General features: G+C 45.2%; 1 protein-coding gene across 6 annotated transcripts in view; it reads right to left on the bottom strand.

Moving 5' to 3' along the window:
* Nucleotides 1-24,394, bottom strand: part of CACNA1I (calcium voltage-gated channel subunit alpha1 I) — a 165,990-nt gene that overhangs the window by 22,694 nt on the left and 118,902 nt on the right. For all 6 annotated transcript variants that reach the window (XM_077783408.1, XM_077783407.1, XM_077783410.1 and 3 more), the window contains 15 exons: nt 21,467-21,776; nt 19,701-20,098; nt 12,609-12,760; nt 11,833-12,018; nt 11,038-11,155; nt 10,425-10,580; nt 9,866-9,956; nt 7,753-7,955; nt 6,207-6,623; nt 5,198-5,298; nt 4,049-4,172; nt 3,143-3,211; nt 2,115-2,299; nt 1,650-1,776; nt 459-584 (listed from right to left, as the gene is read on the bottom strand). In XM_077783408.1, the coding sequence (XP_077639534.1) occupies nt 459-584; nt 1,650-1,776; nt 2,115-2,299; nt 3,143-3,211; nt 4,049-4,172; nt 5,198-5,298; nt 6,207-6,623; nt 7,753-7,955; nt 9,866-9,956; nt 10,425-10,580; nt 11,038-11,155; nt 11,833-12,018; nt 12,609-12,760; nt 19,701-20,098; nt 21,467-21,776 (2,763 nt within the window). The remainder of the gene's footprint in view (nt 1-458; nt 585-1,649; nt 1,777-2,114; nt 2,300-3,142; nt 3,212-4,048; nt 4,173-5,197; nt 5,299-6,206; nt 6,624-7,752; nt 7,956-9,865; nt 9,957-10,424; nt 10,581-11,037; nt 11,156-11,832; nt 12,019-12,608; nt 12,761-19,700; nt 20,099-21,466; nt 21,777-24,394) is intronic.

Here is a 24,394-nt window from a genome sequence, read left to right as displayed (position 1 = left end):
ACATATAAAACAAAGCTGATGTGAAGCAGGTACATCTGGCAGGCAGAAAAAAATTATTGTGGGTTTATGCTCTAACACACACAGCACTGAAATACTCTACTCTTTATGTCTCTGCACACTTCAAAACCTGCTCTTTCCCCTGTGGAGGACAGGGACGGGGTGACACGGAGCCATGTGCAGCCAGACCCACCAGAGGTGAGAGTTTGTGAAGAACATCATCCTCATGGCAGGAAAAAAGAGAAAATCAAGCTCTCTGCTGCCACCACTTTTCTTTCCCACACATCCTGTGTCATTCTGATACCAACCCACTAGTGACACAGCTTCTGCATGGACATGCATGCCAAATAACTGCTCCTTCTGCCCAGGCATTGGCTTTCCAGGCACTGCATCTGTTCCCTGGGGAGGAGAAAACCCTGTGTTGGGTTCCCATCAGAGGGAGGGGCTGCGGGCAAACTCACCTGTCCCAGATTGTCGAAGTTATACTTGTGGTGCACCCACTTGTAGTTTGCTGCCATGCAGTCAGACCGGTTGGTGATGTTCCTGATGTCGACCCCCAGGCAGTGGTAGAACTTGCCCTTGAAAAGCTGCAGGAGGGGAGTGACCCCATCAGACCCTTTCCCCATAGGGTTTCCCATGCTCCCTGGGATGTACAGAAGCTGCCAAGATGCTGCATGGCCCACAAGACTGCAAGCCACATAGAGTATGACAGGGACACCACCAACACAAGGTATAACACAGGCTCAACCATTGCAAAGGCGCCAGGACCACCCTTTTAAGTTCACACTTGGCTTTTCAGCCTCCTCCACTTCTCCAGGGCAGCAGTGACTGTAAACCCACCATCTGACAGCCCTTAAGGCAATCTTTCGGGGTACAAAGGGAAAAAATATCTTCTAATCAGTCCTCTAGAGTAATCTTCACTCCCTGCTTCCCCGTTACTGAGAGTGCTGATGGGAAAAGAAGATCTCATCTGAAGGTAAAGAACCAGAAAAAAAGTCCTCTTCTTCTCATATATATTTTTCCCAAAGCTGCACTGCACTTCTGTGACTCTTCTGCCCAGGGCTCTTTTCCCCATATGGAAGGTACTGGATTGTGCATTTGTACAGATGCATCAGAGCAAACTAAGTATAGCGCATTCCCTGAGATGGAAGTAACGCCCACACCCTTGCTCCTCTGCAATGCAACAGCCAAAAATAAAGAGGATTAAATTAAAAAATTAAAGAAGTTTGTGGATGGATTTAGGGCTCAGAGTGAGGGGGAGAAAGAGAGCTGACTGGTGGCAGGGTTCATGCGAGCAGGCACTGAGCTGCTTGTCCTTGTGGGTTGACATGGATGGGTCCTGTGCTGTGCCAGCCCTGGGCTCTCGGTGTGACACTGACCCAAACCCTGACCCAGCTGCTGCCAGGTGTGAGCACTAACTCCTGTCTCTCATGTCCAGCAATTCCTGCACTTGCTGAGCACTTGTCTGTGCTTGCCAAAGGCTGTGTCATTATGAAGATGACTTGTGGAAGAGGGCAAACACAGAAAATTCACTGGCTTCCCAGTCTCTCCTGCTCTTCTTGGCTCCCTGTGTCTGTCCCTATAGGACCTGGGGGTACAGGTGCCCATGGGGTGGGGTCTCAAGGGCTGTTTGATGGATAGTAACGACTTACCTGCACACCCAGGATGCCAAAGATAATGAAGAAAGCACAGCAGATGAGGACAATGTTTCCTATGGGTTTGAGGGAAGAAATGAGTGTCTCCACCACCAGCTTCAGACCAGGGGCTCGACTGATGACTCTGGAAAGGAAGGAAGGGGAAGGGTGAAAGAGGGACAGGGCAGGGATGTTTGGCCTAAGCTAGGCATTTTCAGCAGCAGCAGACTCCTGTCTCCATGTGCAGTGACCCTTCAGTGGAGATCCCTCCCCTGTGATCAGAAAGCCTTTTCTTTCCCATGGATTTGTTCTTTCATAGGTACCTCCAGCATTAGACCCATATGGCTAAGGGGGACCTACTTGTGGCTTACTGCTTGTTAAAGACCAGACTTTGCCTGGGACAGCTGGATCTTGAGCCTGGGACCCCTCCTGGAGATAAACAATGGGAAGAGGGGGCCAAGCAGGGCTCGGTGGGGCTCTGACCGGAGGGGACGTAGGGTGCGCAGCAACCGGAGCACTCGCAGCACCCCCAGGATTTTGGCACCGCCAGCAGAGGCCACTGAGACCACAATGTCAATGAGAGACACGAAGACCAAGAAGCCATCCAAGATGTTCCAACTGCTGCGGAGATAAGCCTGGTCCCCAAAATACAGGCCTAGAGAGACCACCTGGAAGAGAGGAGAGAGAAGAGAGGGTGAAATGGCTCCTGTGTTATCTGGTAGAGGGCAACTATGGAGAGAATGGGAGGAGGGGGAATAGTTATCAACTCTTCATGACACTGAAGTGTCATCCTATAATCTTTTCCTTTCACCTGGATGTTTGTGAAGGAAAACAACTTTTTTCTGCCTCCCTGAGTAACATGACACTGTAGGGGACACACAGGAAACCTTTCTCTGCCACACCAGAGACTTGGGGAAAGTCACCTGGGAGGTAAAGTCAGGCACCAAATCCACACATTGGCTCTTAAAGGGGTAATTTGTTTGTCAGCAGTTCTCAAAAACAGTAGGTGCTACAGAAATTGGTGTCATATTAACATCCTGCAAATCAGTCAAAATTCAGATATGAATTTTAGGGGTTTAACTTCCAGCACATAGTTTTAGGACTTTTTCCCAAATATGAGAAGGGAATAACAAGGTTTTCTGATTGTTGCAAAGTACTTTGACATCTATTGAATAATTATCTCAACTTTGAGCATGTCATTAATATTGTTGTAATGTCCCATTCTTGCTCCAAGAGAAAAGGAATGGACATTTGACATTATTACAAAATCCGTACTTGAATATCAGCTATCCTTCGTGAATACTAAGATCCAACTTGATGTAGTGCTTACGATAAACATCTCCTCTATGCTTAACAAGACAGGACTGAACCCCAGGCAGTAACTGCCTTTATAAAGTTAGATGGAAGGACTGGCACACCGAAAAGATGAACACATTTTAAAAGGATGTTGAGCAAATATGAACAGCATTTCACAGTGGGAAAAGGTTCTGAGCTGTTCTCCAGTAAGTTACCTTCAGTGTCATCTCAGCTACAAAGATTGCTGTGAAAATGTAGTTGGACACAGTGAGAAAGATTCTTTCCTAGAAAAAAGATAAACAAACAAACAAAAAATCACAACAAAGAAAGATCTTAAATGTATTTTGGCTACTTCTTGTTACTCTGTCAGTCCCCTCTGATAATCTTGATATTTTTGCATTCCTTTGAAAGGTCTGAAAGATGATGAAATAAGGGAGAAGCCCTTGGCAGAGGTCAGTGCTAGGCAGCTTTCAGCTCATATACCTTGGCTGGGACAGGATCCTACGCAGCTCTGCCAGACCATAGTGGATAAGATTTTTTTGCATCCTGCAGATCTGGTTTCAAGGCAGCCTCTGCCCTTTTCTGTCAATGCTGCTCTGGCCTAACCTGCTGCAGTGACCTGGCACTCCTTCCCGAAGAGCTGCTGAGCACAGACCACTGATTGTGTCCAAGTGCAGCAAAGTCTGGGAGTCAGCTAAGGCAGACAAGCAGAAAAAGTAATTTCATTTGCCAGCTTGAGCCACCTCCAAGATAGCTCAAGAGCAGCATACATGAATGATTATGTGCTATTATGTGCATGGAAGTTACTTCTATCTCTCAGTTTTACTCCTTGCCCCTTTTGACATTCATCCCTTATATGCAGGTTCCTGGAGGAGACTTACTTTCCAAGACAGAAGGAACTAGGTTTTCTGTATTATAAACTGAGTTGCCCCATTATAAGAGCCTGCAGGAGAAACACATATTTATGTCAACTACTAATATTTCAGTATTTGAATAGATAAGTCGGAGCTGATGTTTAATGCTGAAGTTCTTCCAGAGATTATACCAGTACCAGGAACACTCAGGAACCACTTACTGTTATAGGCTGTGCTAAAGAGTGGGTGACAGGTAATGATACTCACCGTGCTTCTGTGTTCAATCTGGGGTCTTTCCAGGGCAATGGTGATGCAGTTCAGGAAGATGAAGGCCAGCACTACATGGTCAAAGAGCTTGTGAGCAATGATTGTTTGGCAGAGGAGGCGAAACCTGCAAGAGAGATCCAGTAGGCACCTGTGTCTTGGGCAGAACTGATTTAGGAGCAAAGAGGACACAGAATTAAGCATTCTGGTCAAAACTGGGCTCTGATATAGCAGCTTTTCTATCTCTGAGATACTGATGTCCCTTGGAATGGCAATAGCCCAGGGTGGTAAATGGTCACATAGGGAGCATGGAGCAAAGCAAGTGCAGAGCAATGTGCTGAACCTCCATTGATTTCTCCATTGCTAGAGTGGTATCCTAACCACTATGACCCTGTGCTCCTCTCTTGCCTTCTAAAGAAGCTGAATTCCAGTTTTCATCCCAAATTCACACTTTATACCACCCCACAGCAAAGAGGCCACATGCTGAAGGCTGAGGAGAGGCAGGTAGGTTGGCAGTTGTGGGGACCACACTTCTGAAAGACACTGGATACATTAATATAGGTGTCATACAGAGCAAAAAGCTCTCCCTCGTGACCTATAATGAAAGCCCTTTCTTTTCAAGGAGCAATATACATGGGTGAGAATACTGTTAGCTGAGGTATATGGACATCCTGAGATCTCTACAGGAAGAATTCAACCCAAATTTCCTTTTTTTAGGCAAGAAGAATTCTAACTTTACCCTAAAAAATGTGATATAACTGCTGATAAGTTGCTACTGGTACTGTAAATTAAATGAAGATGCTATTCTGGTACCAGGAGAGAAAATATCAGTATTATGGGGTCATCAATAATACATTCTTTATCCTCTTTGTGTTAACATTAGTATTCCTTGCCTTGCTTTGCTATAAATATTTATGATTACAGAAAATAAAAATGGGATGCTCCAAAGGGAGGGAAGATCACAATAGCTATTTAGGATGCTCAACTTTCCTTTCATTGCCACAATCTAGGAAAAGAAATGCTGTTTAGGAGAAAATATGCATTCTCAGCTGCTAAGTTTGAAGTTGCCACCTAGTATCAGGGGATACAGCCAGCAGAGCAATAGTATTTGCCCCATCTTCTCAACCCTCTCAAGGCAAAAACTGCACAAACCTGTTCTGTGGAGAGAAGAGATATATGGACCAGTCTTCCCGTAACTCACACCAGTCTGGCTTATAGACTTCCATCATCTTCCGGATGCGAAAGCACAGGCTCTGTAGGGATTCAGCAGAAGCAATTGCCACTGGTCACCTTCCCACTTGCCTGAGAGAGACATTCTTCCTTTCACATCTGACTCAAATGCACCACTACATGCTTTTCTTTAATCCCTCGATTGAGAAAATCAACTCAAAGCAACAAGTCATGGAAAAGAAGGTAGAAGCTGCTCTGACAGGACTTGTTTACCTCTTGGCATCTGATTTCCTCCCCAAATAAAGAAAAATAAAATTGCCGGTGTCTCTTCTAGAGTAGGATGCTGTCCCATGATGCCTTCTTAGAAGTGTTGGAGGGACTGTGTTACATAAGGTCAATGTTTCCTCCTTACCTCAGCAAAATGAGAAGACAGGACAAGAAGGCTTTCTGTTGGCACTTGGGCTGAGAATTTCATACAGACATTTATATCTGTTCAAATTTCTACTGACCCTCACTCCAATTTTTTCACTCTCTGATCTGCTCAAAGATTGCTGTCCCTCAGGCTGATACCACAAAACCCACTTGCCTTTGGTGCCTGTGCTTCCTGCTCTGGTCTGCTGATGTTCCCCATGCAAAACTCTCACTCTTGCACAGCCTGACCTCTCCTATCTTGTAGAAATCACTGGCTGCACTGCTCTGAAATAACAGCCCCTGAACGACCACATGTACGTTGCACATCTGCCTTCCTCCCACCATCCACCTGCCTTGCAAGCAGCCTGACAATGTGGTGTGAGCTTCTTTGTGCCTAGAAAGTCCTATCTGCATTTAGTCCTCCACCTGTCCTCCAGCTCTCCTAAAGCACCTTTGCAAGCTTTCTCTAAAGCTTTGCAAGCTTTCTCATCCACACACAAGAAGACTGAAATTTGAGGATGGATTTGGAGTATCCCAGAGCACTGTGATGTAACCCCAGGCTCCTCCACCAAGTACTCACGTAATCTATTTCTTCATCATCCTCTCCCCGTTCTTTGTGGTTGTTCATCTTTGGGAAGATCTCCTTGACAATACTGGGCATTTTGCCATTGCAGTCCTGATGCTCACTGGCCCCAGGCGGTGCTCCCAGCCTATGGGTCACTCTGTGGCCAGAAGGGACCGAGGCCAACTCCAGCAGGTCACAGGAGCCTTTGTTATCCAGAGAGAGTGTCCGGCGGTGATGAAACACCCTTCCTGTCCCATCCGGCTCCCCATCTGCTGCCTTGTGTGTTTCCCCTGACAGGAGGGACTCGTGCTCAGCTGAGGGAGGTTTGTGTTTCAGGCTGTGTCCCCGGGCCAGGCTGTTCCAGCTGGAGCGACGGCTTCCCCAGGCTCCGCTGCGGTTCCAGGCACCGTAGTAGGAACTGCGGGAGCTGGACTGTAAGAGAGTGGGATGGGGACTCAGTGACTCTGGGCACGAGGAGGGAGCATGTGAGCCTCTCTCAGATCACAGACTGCTCCCTGAGCCCCTAAGCCAGAAGTCTGCCATTTATCAGAGACAGTGAGCAAGTTGCATGGTGGGAATTCAGCAGCAATCTCAGTAAATCTGACAGTAAATTGGTAATGAGTTAGCAATGGTGTTGACTGTGATTACTTTATAGCACCATCTGTGTGCAAAGCACTTTCAGGGAAGGTAAGTAATAAAGCCAAAGGCCAGATGCCTGATACTGTTACTTAGATCAGCACAGAGCAAGAGTAAAGTTCTCAAAGAATCTGACTGGCAGCTTTTTTATACATTATGCTGGGATTAAGAATAACACAAGGTACAGGATGATGAATCATCTGACACACCGTCTTTGAGTCCAGTCATAGTAAAAGGGAGAAATGAGAGAAACAAGCTTGTTGGTTAAAGCCTAGTCCAGCCACATCAGCAAGGTATTATGTATCACATGGCTGCTAGCACTCCCTTTTTGGAAATAGCAGGAGCGTGAACCATTTAAGCACCAAGGCACTCCCCAGAGCTGTGTATGCCAGTGGGGAGAAAGCCCATAAGATGATATTACAAGGTGGGCAGGTCTGAGAGGCACTGGTTAGACAAACCTGCATGCTTGGGGAAGGGCTATGGGGCAGCCAAATCTGCCACAGGGAGCTCAAAGACAAGATTTCCACTGTTACAAAATAAATTCCCATCTGTAATGGGACTTGGTGGTTCTGGCATCACTTCTTAATTCAACACAACATTTTTCATCCTTCACTCTAAGAGAACAAGGAAAAGGCAAGGAAGAAAAACATGTTCCACGGTAAGAGGGAGATTGTCTTCTTGGTCTTCTCCCTCTCCCACACTCAAAGAATATATACAACTAACCTGGAAGTAGACTTCAAAATCTGGAAATTTAGAAAAATAATGTGAACTGATCTGGATTCTAAAGACAGGTAATGCAGTTATGTTAGAAGCCCACAGCAGCAGGGAAATCCTTCCCAGAAATCCCCAGATGATGGCAGAAAACCAACAAAGCATTTGGCCTTCAAAGGAAGGATACGACACACATTTATACTCCCTCACTCACCAAGGACCGCTGGTCATACGTCATTCTCCCCAGGGACATCACACTGCTCTTCCGGGAGCCAACAGCAACGCGGATCTGGTCAAGTTGCAGTGAGTTGCGTGAAGAGTTGGTGACCCCACCAGAAGCCATTGGTAGGTTGGAAGAGGGCAAGGATGGGTCCAGGTGCCCATTTGGTGTCACAGGAATTGCACAGAGCTTGGGATCTAAGTGGAAAGATGCAGACAGAAGAATGAGGAAAGAAGAAATTGGGTTCCTCACTATCCAGTGACGGTTTTTATGCTAAGCAGTTTAGCATGTTAACAGCTAACAGGTTGTTAGCCCTTTAGCACCAATCAACATCAATCTCTGTGATTTAGGGTGTGGTGACAAAGGCAGTGCAAGCTGGGAAGGCTTTAAAGTAATTTCCTCAGCCTCCAAAACCAACCACATCTCTCCCTGGGGACAGACAGATGAGCAGAGTGGTGGCCAGGCAGCCTCAGACTGACAGGCAGAGCATGAAGGTGAACAGAGGGACAAGAGCATGCTTCTGCATGCCAAGAGCAGACACCAGCAAATTCCACCAGTTGTCAGATTGGCTACTTAAAGCAGTTTGGCTGAAACATTGGGCAAGAGACTAAGATGTAGGGATAGCCACAGCCATCCATGTACTGAGGTCATCTTAAAATTCCTGCAATCATACTGCATACAAAAACTGCATCCCAGTCTATCCTACGACTCTCCCTTCTTCAAATGACTGATCCTTGACCTTTAAGATCCAGGACATTTTTGAGGGAAATCTTAAGTCCTGTAGATGACCATCAGCATTTTTGAGATGCATGGAAAGGACAGGATATTGAATTTTAATGCCTGAAAGGACTGGAGCAATCATTTTTGTTTGACTTATTGCATAATGAAGGTCACCTATCCACAGCTGCATGACAGACAGCCATGAGTCCACTAACACCTCTGTAACCTCTTCCTCCTCTGCCATCTCAGGGGTTTGTCTGTTTGCATACAGTATAAACTCTGATACAGTGCAGCCATGTAACTCAGAATAGGACTGTTTTGAAAAGAGCTAAGTTGCAGGAAAAAACTGTGAGCCAAAAACTGGAGCCACTGCTCCCTGCTGTGGGAGCTGCATTTATGCTCAGAAATGTGCGTGTTTGAGTTTTGCTGCGAGTATGTTTGTACCTGTCCTTGCACCTTGCTGATCCTGATTTTGTCTTGCTGACTGGACTTCTTGGCTTGACTTTAGACCTTCCTCACCCGTGTGGGCTTGCCTGGTAATTACCAAACCATTGGCAGACCCTTACTAGTGTCAGTGGATCTGCTCTGCTCACCTTGTGCAAGAGTGTGCAGCATGGCCCTTGCCCTCCTGCCTGGCTCTCTGTCCCCTTCAATTCCTGGCTCACCATCCATTGCAGAGCAAGCTACTCTCACTGCTCCCTGCCACCAAATCCTGTTTGAAGTATAATACCTCTTGTAGAAAGACTTTCAGTCTTTGAGGAATAGAGACCTTGCCAGGTGGTTTGTACTCAGGTTGTCCCTGAGTCCCTGTTAATTATCTCTCCTTGAAAATATACAGCATTTTTTCAGCCTGAATTTGTCTAGCTTGAGTTTCCGACCTTTCCAATCTCATTATGCTTTTTTCTGCTCAATTAAAGAGCTATCTACCACCACAACTCCCTCCTTCTGGTCTACAAGTACAGAGAGAGAGATCAAGTAACTTTCCTGATTTCTCTAAGCTTCATTAGTCTCTCACTATGAGGCAAGGCTTCCAGATTTGCCTGAGTCCTTTTTACCATCTTGGTATCCCCTCTCCAAATGTGGGTTTCAGACTTGGATACAGTGCTTCTGAAATAGTGACCCTGAAGATAATCAGAGACAGCCTAACTTCTCACTTCCAGTTGCTGTTCTGAAGGTCATCCAAGAACTGTTCCACTTAGCTACCACATTCCTCAGAATGCCAACATGTCTCTGTTTTTCCACAAATAACCACAAACTGGCATAGAGTTCAAAATAAAAAGTGGCAAGTTCTCAGAAGTGGGAGTAAATTTTCTGCAGAATCTGCTTTTAGGTTTCTCACCAAACAGCAGTAGGACACAAGCAAATAAGACTGTTTGAGCTATTGTACCTGAGCCTTCCTGGACCTCTTGGAATTGATCAAACTCCTCTATGTTTGAAGAACTCTGATCTTCATCTGAGTATGACCGGTTGGCATCACCCTGGAACACACAAATTTAGAAGCTGGAAACTCAAACAGAAAAAAACATTTGTTTTTGTTCTTTCATTTCTGGAGCAACTGCAAAATTGTCCTTGGCAGTCAGGCATCCATTGTGATCACTGGAAAGAGTGTTCTGTGATTTGGGATGGCTGATAGACTGCGCTGCTGCTTTTGGATGGGTAAAGGGCTTACCTTAAGGTAGGTTCTGATATATTACACAGACTAGAAATTGTGAATCCCCTTATCCCCTTCCAGAGATCCTCTTTCCTTGCAAGGATTAACACTCTTTTTTTTTTTTTTTTTTTTCTGTTGCTTAATTGAATACTATCCGAACAGAGTTATTCATTAGTGAAATTAATGAGGGGTGATACTTTGTAAGTCCTCCAGTCCAGCATCCTCAAAGTGTCACAAAGGATCCCTTTTTAGCACCTCTGTTCCTCTTCCTGATGAAGCCTTGGTGGCAGCTCACCTCAGCCTGGAATCCCTCCACAAGAATGGCCACCAGAAGATTGAAGAGTACATAATTGCCAAATGTCATGAGAGCCACAAAGTAGAGGGAAGCCCACGGCGAGGTAGAGGCCATGCCATTGTAGAGTACAACATTCCAGTCCTCCTGGGTTAGAATCTGCAAGAGAAGACAAGAAAGTCAGAAAACATGAAGGAAGAACATGAAGCGTATTCCCAGAAAAGGACAGTCAGAGAATACACATCAGGACCAGATCAGGCCTCTGAACTTCCCCATTAACACACACCCACTGTCACTGCCCAACTGCAGCACTGCACCAAAAACCTCAGCTGAGCATGAAGCAACAAGAACAACCATCAGGACAGTCATGTGCTGAGGTGAGAGTGTTAAACTTAGGAGATGCCACAACAGGAGTTTAGCACACCATCTCCTAGGAAGGAGGAAGGTCCCCTGTTTGAGATATACACCAGTTGTTTGGTTCCAATATGCAATTGTTATTCCTCCACAACCTCTTGTGCTGTCAGGAGTCAGTGCAGTGCTCCTCAGTAAGGAAAAAGCATCTCCTGATCCTCTTCACTTTGCTCTGGCCCACCCATAGAGAGCAAAGTGGGCTCACCTGGAAGACGGTGACGATGGCCCACAGCAGGGAGTCAAAATTCTTCCGGTCAGGAACTGTATCTCCTGTATCTGTCCTGAGGCTGAACTTGCAACCAAAGATGTGCATTCCCAGGATGCTTTGGAACAAGATGATGTCAAATGTAAATATCTCTGCCACCACAAATGAAATCATCAGAGCAATTCTCTTCTCCTGAAAATCCAATGCAACATCACAGCACCAAGGGATACAACAACACAGTCACACCACTTGGAGCTGTCTGTGAAGAAGGAACTACATAGTGCAACCCTGTAGGTTACAAAAAACTTTGCTTTACATCTGTGCTGACTCAGAGCTCATATATTGCCTCTAACCTGTCAGTCAGATATGTCCCCTCTATTGTCATTTCTGCTGTCATATGTCTTCATCTTGCTATCAGGGCATCCATGGCATGCACAGACAAACTTTCTTGGTTGCTTCCTGCTGCTCTTTTGCCAGAATCAGCCTTCAGACTGAACTGTTCCTGTAACTAGTGCTGATTAGCAGGAGATTTCACCTATCCTGCAATGGGACATTATGCTCAATGTCTGCATTTGCTGGCAGCATTTCACTACTCCATCCAGACCAAAAGTCTCAGCTGCTGAATCCAATTTAAGGCAGAAACAAGTTCAGCCCTTATGAAAAAATAAATATTTGTCAGTACTGTCTTGGCCTGGAGCAATGGGCAAGATAATTTATGTAGCTGTGCTCTGAAGCTGCTTCCCTACGAGCCACACAGTGCCACTCCAGAACACTGTGAGCTGACTGCCTGCTCACCTGAATATGAAGATGAAGAGCATGAGCAGCATGCAGAAGGTGGCTACGTTGTCCATAGTCTTCATCAGCACCACAAGCTGGCGGCGCAGTGCCGGCATGAAACGCACCAGCTTCAGCACGCGGAGGAGTCGGAATGTCCTCAGCACAGACAGGCCCCCGTCTGCCTGGCCAATGATCTCCCAGATGCTGTGGTCCAGAAAGGCATGGAAAGTACAAGGGAAAAAACAAATACAAGTGAACAAACAGAAGAAAACAAGGAATAACAATTCTAAGTCTAAACCTTGGCATTGGCAGTAGAAAGGGTGAGAGAGAAAATCTGTCTGAGCAAGGCAGAAGTAGGAACTACAGGCTTATTGTATGTTGAAAGCTGCATTTATGCCTTAAGAAAATGAATGTGGCAGTACATGTTGCAGGAGTGAAGAAAGGCTTTCAGAATCAAATTCCAGCAAGACAAGTTCTTCTATCACACTTTAAACCTTTGTAACATCTTCAATTTGTGCATTTTCAAAATATTTTACAGCTAATATTTGTTGTGAACTTAACAAGGCAGTTGCAACTACCTCCACTCTACAGAGGAGAGAGCTAAGGGCAGAAATGCTGTGTGGTTTACATAGCACCAACACCAAGTATTGGGAAAAGACATCTCCCAATCCTTGGCTTTGTGCATCAGTCCAGCTCCTCTCACTGTAGCTGCTAAATCCTTTTTGAAATAGTGTGCAAGCTCTGTGGTAGTCCTTTATGTGTGTATTTCAGCTGATCCCCAAGGCCCTTGTCACCTGATGATGACGATGATACTGTCAAAGATGTTGTAGGGGTTGCGAAGATAATCAAAGAGGCCAAAAGCAGCAAGTTTCAGGATCATCTCCAGGGCAAACATGCTTGTAAAGACAACATTGCTGATCTCCAAGATGTTGGTCAATTCCTCTGGCTAGAGAGAATGCAAATTCAGAGAATCAGAACTGAAAGAGCCCTGAAATTATGGGAAATAAAGTGTTACCCTTCCCAAGGAACAGGGTTGGTAGGGAGTTATAAATTTCCATGGCTGAGACTAGAGTGGAGCTGGATAGCGACATTTGCACTCCAATTCCTTTGCAGATTTGCTACCTACAGATTAGACCCCTAACAACTTTTTTTACTAGAGGCACTCAGGAGCCTCACAGCCATTCCACAGCCAAGGCTGACCAAGCATCTCCTACATCCCACCCCATATCCCATTCCCCTGGCTAAAGGCTGCTTTATTTTGGGCAAAGAACTTGAGTATTTCTTGAAGGAGAGCAAAACTAGCTGATTTGCAGTCAATCTCTTCCTTCAAGAATTTCTTCTTCCTCAGGTTTCCACAGGTAGCTGGGACTTTTTTTTTTTTCCTTTGAAATGTGGAAAACATTTAAATGACTGGAAAACAATTTCCCATCTTCCTTTAAACATCACTGCACCAATCTGCCCCTTTCCCCTCTCTTTTTTCACTTCCCCATTTTTCTCTCCCCCTTTTCCCACCAAACCCTTGTATGCATTAGTTTCCTGGTCTTGCTCCATCAGTATTATGCCTCTATCCTCAGAGTGGTCTCAATAATTTCCCAAGGAAATATCAAACTAGACAAGACAACACCAAGGAGGACCACACTGCTAAAACCTACCTGTAAGGGAAGTGAGAAAAGGACAGAGTGAAGAATACAGATAAATGGACAGGAAGAGGAGAAAGGCAAGTGCACTATGGTGAAAAATCCAAGAATGAAACAAGATGACTGTTGAAAAATAAAGAGGGTGCATCTTCCTTTGCATTGGTCTGAGCTGTGCCTGGCCACCAAGCCACTCTTTTAAGCATCATGTAAAATGCATGGGAACAAGAAAACTTCAAATGCCTGTTGCAGAGAGCAAGAGAGGACAGACATTCCTGGCACTGCAGAAACAAAAAAGTGAGTCCCTGCAGGTCAGAGACAATATTTTTAGTACTAAATCAATATTAGTGCCCACGAGGAAGGGAAGTCATGGTCTCTCCCCGTGGTCTGCAAAGTTGCTGTTTTGCTGAAGGGTGGCCTTTGCATTGACCATGCCCATTACCTATATAGCTGGTGGAAAGGGAAGTGAGGGAGGAATGCAGTTCTGGTTCTGGCTTTCTGCCTGAAGTTGGGATCTGCTTTAACCCCTGCTCTGAGGCGCCCAGGGACCAAGATCCTTCCAGGTGAACAAATTAACTGGAAACTGCTCCTCACATCTCTGGCTTCCCATGACCTTTGTTAATTTCTTGCACTCCTTATTGCAACTTTTTATTAAAATAGTCCATGTCTTTAAAATGAAAAAAGTGGAGATGGATCTATTTCCATCCGAAGTTTCATCTGAATAGCGAAACCACCCTGAAAATGATGGAGAAAGGGGTGGAGATAAGAGAAGAGAGAGAAGGAATGAGCAAGTGCATGTGGGAAGGGAGAGACGAAGATCACTTCACCGAGACCCAGCATAACAGTTGCTGAGAACATGAGGTCTATATGTTAAACTGAGATGCCAATTTCCGTCTGAATCAAACCGTTATGTCAGTGAAAATAAACAATGCAAAAAAGCAATGGTTTATGATGGTGGCTTATCCTCCTCTCTGCTTTCTATACATTCTCTTATGCTCTTGTAGGGAACAACTGATGTTTGAAAAACCATGCTTGTATCTTGCTTGTGGAAAGGGTCACCTGTTCCTCTGTTCTCTTCTTCCCTCCTTGATATCTGTTTCTCTAGTCAATGCTCACCTGTTAATCTGTTTCTAATGGACCATCAATCAGCCCCAGCAAAGCATCCTTCCTAGACAGAGGGACAGGAAAGACTGGACAGAGATGAAAGCAGAAAAAGAGTAATAATAAAAAAACAAAGCTGGAAAAGAATTAAACTCACTAGCACCCACAAGAAGTAGAGAATGAAAGAGTTGTTTTAAATAATGTAGCAAATAAGTAAATGCTGAGAAAGGAAGAGAACAAAAGAAATGAACTCAGGAAGAAAAGAGGTGATAAAGAGGAGCCAGATGGAGAGGCACTAAAGCAGACCCAGCATTGCAGTTTCTGGAGCTAGAGCTAACTTGACAGAGTGCAAAGAGCCGTCAGCTGGGAGCCAAGGCTGCAGGGTGGGGTTCACCAGGGGTTGTGTCGTGTGTGGCGATGTCCTTGTTCCTAGGGTGGGGTGGCTGGGAGTGACAATGGGTGAGGCAGGTGTCCAGGACTAGGCTGGTGCAGGGGACTCTTCTCTGGCCAGGGAAGTGTGACCTTGATGAAGAGGACAAGCAAAGGGGAAATCTGGCTCTCCCCTTTTCTTCAGCACATGGGCTCTCCAACACAATGGATGTGTCACCTTGCAATCGTGATGTCTCCCCAGGCTCCCACAGACAGCGTTCAGGCATTCAGCATCTAAACCCTTCCTCCTCCCAGGTTTACCTAGAAATTGTAAATTGAAGAATCCCAAAGGAAAGAACTCAGCTCAAGGCTGCTTTAGTCCAAGAAAAAGAAAGGAACACCAGAAATCTCCCCACAAGTAGTCTGTTCACATTGCCAAGACAGGACAGACTGATTTACCCATCACACTAGAAGTGAAACTTGAACATAAATTTGGGAGCTGAGTATTGGGATAAGAAGGGTGGCTTGAAGGGGCAGAGATCCCAGGGGACAAGGTACGTCCAGAGCCAGTGTTTAAACCAGAATGGTTAATCTATCCTATGTATGGATCTCTTACCCAATCCCTGAAACAATCTAATTCACATCTTTGTGGAATAAAGTCCTCAGTCTCTAACAATGTAGACCAAATACTGAGAGATTCAGATTTATTTCAGCACTCCTGTCCCATGATCAGAAACTAGAACTGGGGCAATAGAGGGCAGCAGCTCAGCTTTTTTCTCCCTTTTAGTTTCTTACTAACTTTGGAGCTCTTTAGCCAGATTTTACTGAAAATATAATTAGTCCATTATCTGGCAGCAGACAGAAACTCCTGAATCATAGGAAAGGCTAAGAAAATACAGATCACCATGAATCCCCCACAGGAAAAGTTTCTCCTAATCAGGAGTAAATTTGCAACTGTCTAGGAACTGAAGAGTAATTGATGTGACCTGTGCAGACCAACCCTACCAAACCTACACATCACCACCTCTGTGATGAGAACATGAAAAAGAAATATTCCATAAAAAGGTCTCTCCAGCCTGTCTATTTTTACTCACAGTTTCAAAGTCACTTGGCAAAAATTAGAAGAGCCATAAAAATCAGATATGGAACATACAAAATTTCACATAAATTTAATCACCACCCCACAACCAATGCAGGATTATGTGATTGTTATACTCTGGTTCTACAAGGCTGAGGTAGCGTGGTTTCATCCACCACTCCAGGGAGACTGTTCCATCCTCACTAAACATCAGTATGATGAGCTGGCTTGGACATTTGCTGAATGTTTCTGACAAGGAGCAAATAACAAAAAGAGAAGCAATAACTGTAAAATATGAACTTGTGAATGCAATAAATGCTGGTATAAAGTGAAATCACACAGGCTAAAAGATATGAAGGTACTGATCCACAGGATGGGTCTAGTTAGGAAACAGGGGATTATCATCTAATCCACACAGACAGACCTCATAAAGTACTGATCTGAAGCATGAAGGAAAACTGTAAGTAGATACTGGAGAAGATAAAACAAGTCGCTCAGCAGTTGTCTAAAATGGCTGCTAATGGCAGAGAGGCTTGAGTCTAACACACCATTCAAGAAATACATTATGAAAAAGGCAGTCTAGGAGATTCAGCTGGGACAAGCTCTTCATTTTCATGCTGAATAAGGGAGAAAAGTCAGCAGCACCAGACCCACTGTGAATATTAAGATAAAAAGTAAGCCTCTTAAAGGAATTCTTTTGGACAGCCACAAGAATCTAATATTTTCTACACTGGATTTTAAAAACAGACATTTCCAAATAGAGGCAGATCTGAAGAACTGCTAAAACTATTTCAAGCAGGACAAAGCTTGAAATTATGGGGCTTGGCTTATGCAATGTCTCAGCAATATCTAAAAAGACCTAATACTGAAAATATTACATGGTATATTGCACACTGATGGATTTAAATAAACACAGCTATTTACAAAAGATATCTTATTATAAGATCATGGATTAAAAATGACTCATAGAAATGCAGTTTCTCCTAAAATGAGTTGATTTCCCTCACAAGAAATATATATGCAGATGGAAACTGCCTTGGCTACACAATCAGGACAGGATGAAGGACTGGACAAATAAGCCAAAAGAAGCCAAATTCCAAGGTCATTTGAATATGAGTAAAGTTATTTGAGTTGCAGTTAAGTCTCCTGGAAGAAAACCACCATGAATATTAAATCCCTGAATTATAACAAACAGTTTAAATTCATGTCTTTCTATCTGTTAGTCAAGACCGGGCAACACTCATGCATGTGCTCTGTCCCCTGGGTTCCTGTGTTTATAAGCCTGAAACTTGTGCCTCACCCCTTAACCTGATGGCTGGGGGTGCTTTGGTCAGCTTGCTGGTGAGCAGCCCATGATACAGTGGAGTGGCTGCCCAGCCAGGTATATCCCCAGAGAGTGGCTGGGCTGGTGATATCCCATGTACCAGAAAATAAAATCTCAAGAGGTCTCCGTAGGCATTAGCTCTGGGTGAGAAGACTTCACATGATGAAATAGCTGAAGCAACAGAAGCTTCTTCAATCATAGGATGGCATCACCCTGCAAATCACAGATCCTGGTGGGCAGAGGGGCTTTGCGGGATTTCGTTCTGTGAAATTTTTTTCTTTTGGGAGAAAAGACAACAGGAAAAAGAGAAAGAAAGGAGAAATAAGTAGGCAATGAAGCACCAGCCTAAGGTGTACTGGTGGCATGGTTTGAGAAAAACTTGAGGAGACAAAAGGGAGGTACAAATGTCTCTGTGCTTCTGAGTTAACTGCTGACAGAAAAGAACACAAAATTAATGGTATGGTCTGAAAATGTTTCAGTCTTCTTGTACCAGGATAACAGAATTGAGTACACACTTTGAATAAACAGGCTGCACCACCTTTTTCAGTTATGATCAGTTTGGCTGACAGCTCTTCTGGCAGAAACAGCATGCAGGGTCATAAGCTTTTCCCAACTACTTATGGATAAAAAGTGATAGTACAATTAAGAACCTGCTATGAGAAACCCCAAGGCTGTAGAGGCAGAACCTACCGTGCTGCAGGCTGTACAAACATAGCAGAGGCATCCTAGAAGGGCTTAAATCTGCACATACAATAGCCAGAACATGAGAGTGAATTCTCTATCTCCAGCTCAAGTATTCTTCTGTCAAACTATTATTCACACTGTGTCCATTAAACCAGGATGAACAATGGCTCTCCCTGCTTGGTGATCACATCTTTAAAATACCAGTGGGCAGTTTTCAAATTGTTCTGGGCTCCAGTCCTTAGTCATCTCTCTGCTACGTGATAAATACTTTGCTCTTTTTTATCTATTTCCATGAGTCAATCCCTCCAGCATCTTCTTCATTCTCCTCTCTTCTGGGCTCCTGCCAGTATTTTTCTGGTACTGAAGCAACCAGTGCAGTTTTGAATTCTGGGATCAAATTAAGGTGTCACAGCCTTGTATCAGAAACTAGCTGGGCTTTGAAAATTGGTTTAAAGCTTGATACGTGGGTGGGATCCAGACGTCTGAGGCTTCAAATACTGGCTCAGATACTGTGTTGCCTCAAACAGGGAACTGAAGATAGTCTGGGTCTCACTGTATCTTCATCCTCATACAGCACAGGACAAATCTGAGTGCCTTGCTTGAACCGGGCTCACTGCCTCTTTGCTGCCTGAGACTGTGCTCAGGACTAGACTTCACCTTGGCTCCAGAGCTTCAATACAGTCAGCATCTCAGTAGTGCAGCAATCTCTTTATTTTGTGATCTGGGCAGACACACGGAGTGAATCTTGGCCACATTCAGAGTGGCAGCACAGATCTGAGATGTGGATGTACAGCATGGACTATTCAATGCAAAGTGCAGCAGAGCTACCAACCAGCAATGCAGATGCAAGGTCATGGGCATGCTTAACCCTCTCTGATGCTGGCACTGCCCATAACAGCATAGATACAGTCTCTGTCTCTCAGCTATAAAATAAAGGCACATAATTCCTCTCCATCTCACAAGTCTGTCATTAGGATAAAGTATACGGCTGACTCAGAGCTGCCTGCAAACTACTGGTGTGAAAGCCAAGCCTGTGCCCACACCTGCTGCTTGTGTCTGACCTGTCTATCACTTCTTACTCTCAGGGCAGAGGAAAGGCTCAAGCAGCCTGAGCCCCCAAAATGAGTGGAGATTGGAGATGGTACCTTTCCTAGCCTTCTTGTATAGATAGAATGTGCTCAGATATCTCTTAATTAAGTTGGGAAGGCTAGCAAGCTGATGGATTTGAATTGAGATGCTGGTGAAGTGCCTCTGACATCCCCAGAGGGCACATTAAATTAACCACATAGACTAAGGATTCAGTAAGCTAATGAAGAGAGAAACGAGTGAGAGAGATGAGGAAGACGGAAGAGACGACAGAGAGAGAAGCAGACAGAATGTGGAGACAAATGCAAAAAAGAAAAACAGTGGGATGAATGACCAGGGAGGAGGAAAAGAGAGGCATTGAAAAGAGATGAGAGGAAAATACATGGAGAGAGAAAGAGAAAGTGATTAAATACAGGTATAAGGAAGTAAGAGACCCTGCAAGATCCTGAGGCTTTCTCCAAAGTCACGCTGGGACCATCTGTGCCGCAGTCTGAGGTCCAAATTGCTCAGTCTTTGCCTCCACCAAGTAGCATCAGCTGCTTAGCAAGGCCATAACCCCCAGCAGGAGGGGGGAGTCCACGCTGCCACCTTGTGCCCTGAGGTGCTTTACCTGTTCGTGGTGCTCAATGCCCATGCTGATGGTGTTCACTAGGATTGCAATCATGATCCCACGGTTGAAATACTTGCTGTCCACAATCACTCGAAGCTTGACCCTCACTTCTCGCCACACGTCACTGCAGAGCTTCAGCCGTCCTTCTTCCAGCTCCTCCTCCTTCTCCAGCGCCGAGGCACCCTGGTCTTCTTGGCTGCCCTCTCCCTCCCCCTCACTGGCTCCTCCATCCTCCTGGTCTGAGCCAGCGCTGTCCAGGACTGAGAGCCTTCTGGAGGCTTCGTGCTCTGCCCTATGGCATCGGGGGCAGTTGGTGGGATCAGAGGTTGCTGTCACAGCGATGGGCTGGGCTAAACCCTGAGGAGGGCAGCCAAGAGAGTTGTGCTGCTGGCAAAGCCCTGGAAAGAGAAATGTTGCTGCTTAAAGAAGGAGGATACGAAAAAGATATTCAGAGTGGACACCTGCTTGGCTTCTGGGTATTCAGACAGGGTAACTGGGCTTTTTAGCTCAGAGGATGATTAAACACTGACACATCATCTCAAGGGCAGCTTTGGGAGCTGTTGTCATTGGGGGCTCTATGCTGACAGGCTGTGTCTCCAAAACACATGGTACTGTTCAGCTTGCCTGTGATTAGGCTGAAGGGGGTTCATGTCCATCAGAGAAAGAACTGCTTTGTCTCATGCAGAAATCATAGCTTGACACCACTTAACACTAGCCTGTGTTAAGTGGGACCTGAGGGGAAGAGTGGTCACAGGAGCTGCTTTTGGCCTGAACTGCTACAAGTGGGGTCTGAGAACCCCCAGGCTGAACTGAACTCTCTAAATTAGAGAAACTACATTAGAAAAGCATCTCAAGAAGCCAGAAGACATAACATAAAAATACTTCCTGACAGTGTGCACTATGAACCAGAGAAATCCAAATTTGTGTTCCTTGACCCTCCATTTTTGCCTGGAAGATCAAATGAATACTAGGTGAAATGAAGCAATTAATTCATTAACATAGTGCATGAAGCCTGCAGAAACTTTTCTCCCAGCAAGTAAAGAATATGAAAGTTTGAGTATGCAAGACACATTGAAGGAAAATCTGCCTTTTTGGTTGTTAATGGGAGCATAACTTAGGGAAAGGCATCAGCAGGCAGTTAATACTAACTCTACAAAACCATTTTTACAGTGACTTTTCCAGCCAGGAACCCAATTTAAATGATACTTCACGTCTGATTTTATGTAGCAGTGTGTGCTGCCGTCAAGAGAAATTGTCTCCACCATCCTTGCATATCAACCACACTTCTTCAGCATCACTCCTTAGGTTCAGGCAACACCTTATTGCAATTCAACTCTTTGCCTCTCTCTTGAGGTCTGGAAGCAACTCACTTTGGGAGGAGAACTCTGTGAGACCTGCTGTGCCACCAGGTCCAATCCTTTGTCCCACTTTGTTGTATCCCCTAATTCTTCTGTCTTCCAAACTGCTAACACCTGGCTATACCAGACATGGAGCCCTCTACAAGCCTCAGTGTCTTTATCTCTTTATGGTCTCTGGATTTCATATCTGGATTATCCATGCTCCCTGCTGGCCAGCCCTGTTTCATTCCCATTCTTGCTGGTCACGCTCACCTTTCTGGCCACGGTGCCACGCGCAGCAGCCAATGTCAATTATAATCCTGTGCTTTATAGGCACAGTTCCTTTGGCAAGCTGGCACATGGAGACGCTCCCAGTTACTCTCACATTTCCCCCACTGGCATTTCCAGCTTTACCCACGCAATCCTTACTGTAGTGCCTCTGGCTTTTCCTGTTGCTGACGGGTTTGGCATCGCCGGGCTCCTGCACGTGGCCGTGGCGCCAGCTCTGCACGCTGTTGTACAGCCCCAGGGTGCGGCGCTTGGCCTTGCGCAGGATGTGGCAGACGTACTGGAAGATCTCCTCGTAGCAGTCTCCCGGCTCCATGTAGCTGGCAACCGTGCTGGAGGAGAGGTACCGGGCCCTCTGCTCCTGCATCAGCTGGTGCTCCCGCTGCTTGGTCTCCGAGAACTGCGTGGCGATCACCACCAGGCATAGGTTGATCATGAAGAAGGAGCCCACCTAGCAGCCAAGGAGAAGAAGGGACCAATATCAGCATGGAAAAGAACATGTGGGAGCAGGAATGTAAGAGGAGAGAGGAGGGGAAAGTGACTGGAGGCAGACAGAGGAGTGGGAATCAGTCTGCATATGGAGGTTTCAGGGAAAGCCAGAAGTGTATGAGCTTGGTTTTGAGGGCACACTCAACATAATTTCCATGCAGAATTTAAAGCTATGCATTGAAATTCAGGAAATGGGTCCAACTTTTAGCAAGTTTTGGGACTTTTAGCAATCACTTATATACAAAGGTTTTGATGAAAACTGGACTTTATTTTCCCCTCTTTGTGTTAAATAGAAGGTAGGAGACAGAAAACCAGTTTGGTTGATTTCTCTTCTGCTTATTAATTTACCACTGGAAAAATCATGCACTGCCATTTATAGTCTCCACCTCTTGGAAGAAATGTCAGTATTCTGAAATCATTTTAATGACATACTAGTATACATGGGGCATATTATTGGTTTCTACCATTTGCACCTTAATTCTCCAAACAGGGAGATGGGGCTTTCCTAAAATGAGTGAACTTTTGAAATAAAAAAATACTTTACAAGGTCAAACAACTTTTAAAAGGACACTGAGTAGTCTGGTAAAGCCAGACTTCTTTGCTTAATTTGTATTCTTCTGATACAAGACATATCATATTAGCTCTTCTTTAACTTGTCCTCTGGCCTACACAGGCTTCTCATTTCAAACACAGAAACTGTAAAAAATACTCCCAATTTCTTAGAAAGAGCATACAAAATGCCCAAGTTCTCCCTATTCTCCATGAAGAAGCCCAAATGTCTACCAGGCTTAATTTAAAACTCGCATGCTCCCTTTAAACCTTGTTTTTCCTATTTATAAAATGGAGCAAGCATTTTTTTTTTGTTCTGAGAGCTCTGGAGGCAAAATAAACTCACCCTGTATTATAGATCATGAAATTAGAGATTAATTTCCACCAGGAGATCTATCCATAGATAGGTAGATAGAGGATGAATCCTGGGCTTCAATGTGATGAGGATTTCATACATAAAAGGGCTAATAACTACATTCAAAATGATTTTCAAAAGCTATGACACCTTGATTGGTGCCTGCTCTTTGCAGAGCTGTGTCAATAGGGCATTGATAAAATGCAGAGACTAAACTGTGACCAAGGACTCTGCATCTGCAGTGCTCTGAAAAAGACTCCATGGGGCAGCCCCTGGGAGGAGATTAAGCACCAGCTCAAGATTTCTGCTTCCTCTGGACCTGTGAGCATTCCTGCTAAGGGGCATCCTGGCACCAGTTTCTCCTGTATGAACCCACACAGGACCCAGTCTCACCTCACTGTCCCTCCTTTGCAAGCAAACAGCTCTGACAGAGAGCAGGATTCAGTCCTGACCTTGTCTTCACATGTCTCCTCTCCTGTAAAGCCTTTCCAGCAAAGGGGACAGAGCAGGCATAGGTGTTGATAACCTGACCCCAGTGCTTGTGATTGGAAAAAAGGTTTGTTTCAGCAAGTACCTCAGAGCCTGTTTTACCTATCCAAGCAGCTTTTCCCTTAGTTCATAACCCTTACTGTCCCCCTGACCAGCTTGCCCTTGTGGGCGAGCCTTTCTTTTGGACACAGGTGCCTTTTGTCCAAAGGGCATGTGTCCCTGCTAGCATCTCAATGACCCTTTGAAACATGAAGTTCTTTCCAACCAGCTTCAACGTAAGGACAATAAAGTATCTCAAAATAAAGGGCTTTTTTTCCCCCCTCCTCCTCTCAGCACCCTTCAAAGCTGTTCTAATTCTGTTTCCTGTCATCACTGAACCCTTCTCTTCTCTTTCCTTCCCCCATATTTCAGCCTATTTTTCCTTCAGCTTCTGCATGCAGCCTTGAAAATTAAAATAATGCCTTGTTCAGATTCCTTTGCCTTCACCCAACATTTTCCCTAGTCTGTGATGTCTTGCATGTTTTATTTTAACTGATGAGCATATTACTGGGAATCCAAATTCTTCTCTGATGCACTCTCCTCAGCAGCATGATATTCACCCGGGCTTTCCTTTTGGTTATGTCCCTCAGCTGGCACTAAGTGAGGCAGGGCAGGGAGATGGACACCAGCTGTGTGAACATTTCTGTAATGCCACTTGTGACACTGCCCCATACTCTGCAACCTCCCACAACTCCCAAACAACAATCAATTAGGGCTTGCAACACCTTCTCTCTAGGCCACAAGAGGAAGAGCTGAGAGCAGAGATGCCCTCACCAGGACCGCACTGTCAGCCCAGGGTTGAATCAGGAGTGAGGTTCAGGTGCACATCCCTGAGCCCTGTCCTCACAGGCACCATTTGCTGCCTTCTCCCACCAGATGAACAAAAAGAGGGGGAGTGAAAGGAGTGGATATGGGAACTACTCCCCAGTCCTTATTCATTTAGCTAGGAACATCAAACACAAAGCAAATTAGCTTGGTTAATCCTTAAAGCCACAGGCAAGTCCATAAACTCTCAGTCTCTGCTGAGTTTGGCACTGCCTCCCACCTAGGAGAAGGACACGAAGGGTCCCAGAAAGCTCCTAATTGAGTGATTCATCTCAGCTGGCTGAGCAGAGAGACAGAAAGAGTCAGACATGGAATCAAAGCAT

Source organism: Lonchura striata, chromosome 5 (genome assembly GCF_046129695.1).
Source record: "Lonchura striata isolate bLonStr1 chromosome 5, bLonStr1.mat, whole genome shotgun sequence".
In the NCBI taxonomy this organism is placed as follows: domain Eukaryota; kingdom Metazoa; phylum Chordata; class Aves; order Passeriformes; family Estrildidae; genus Lonchura; species Lonchura striata.
This window is presented reverse-complemented; position numbering and strand designations above follow the sequence as displayed.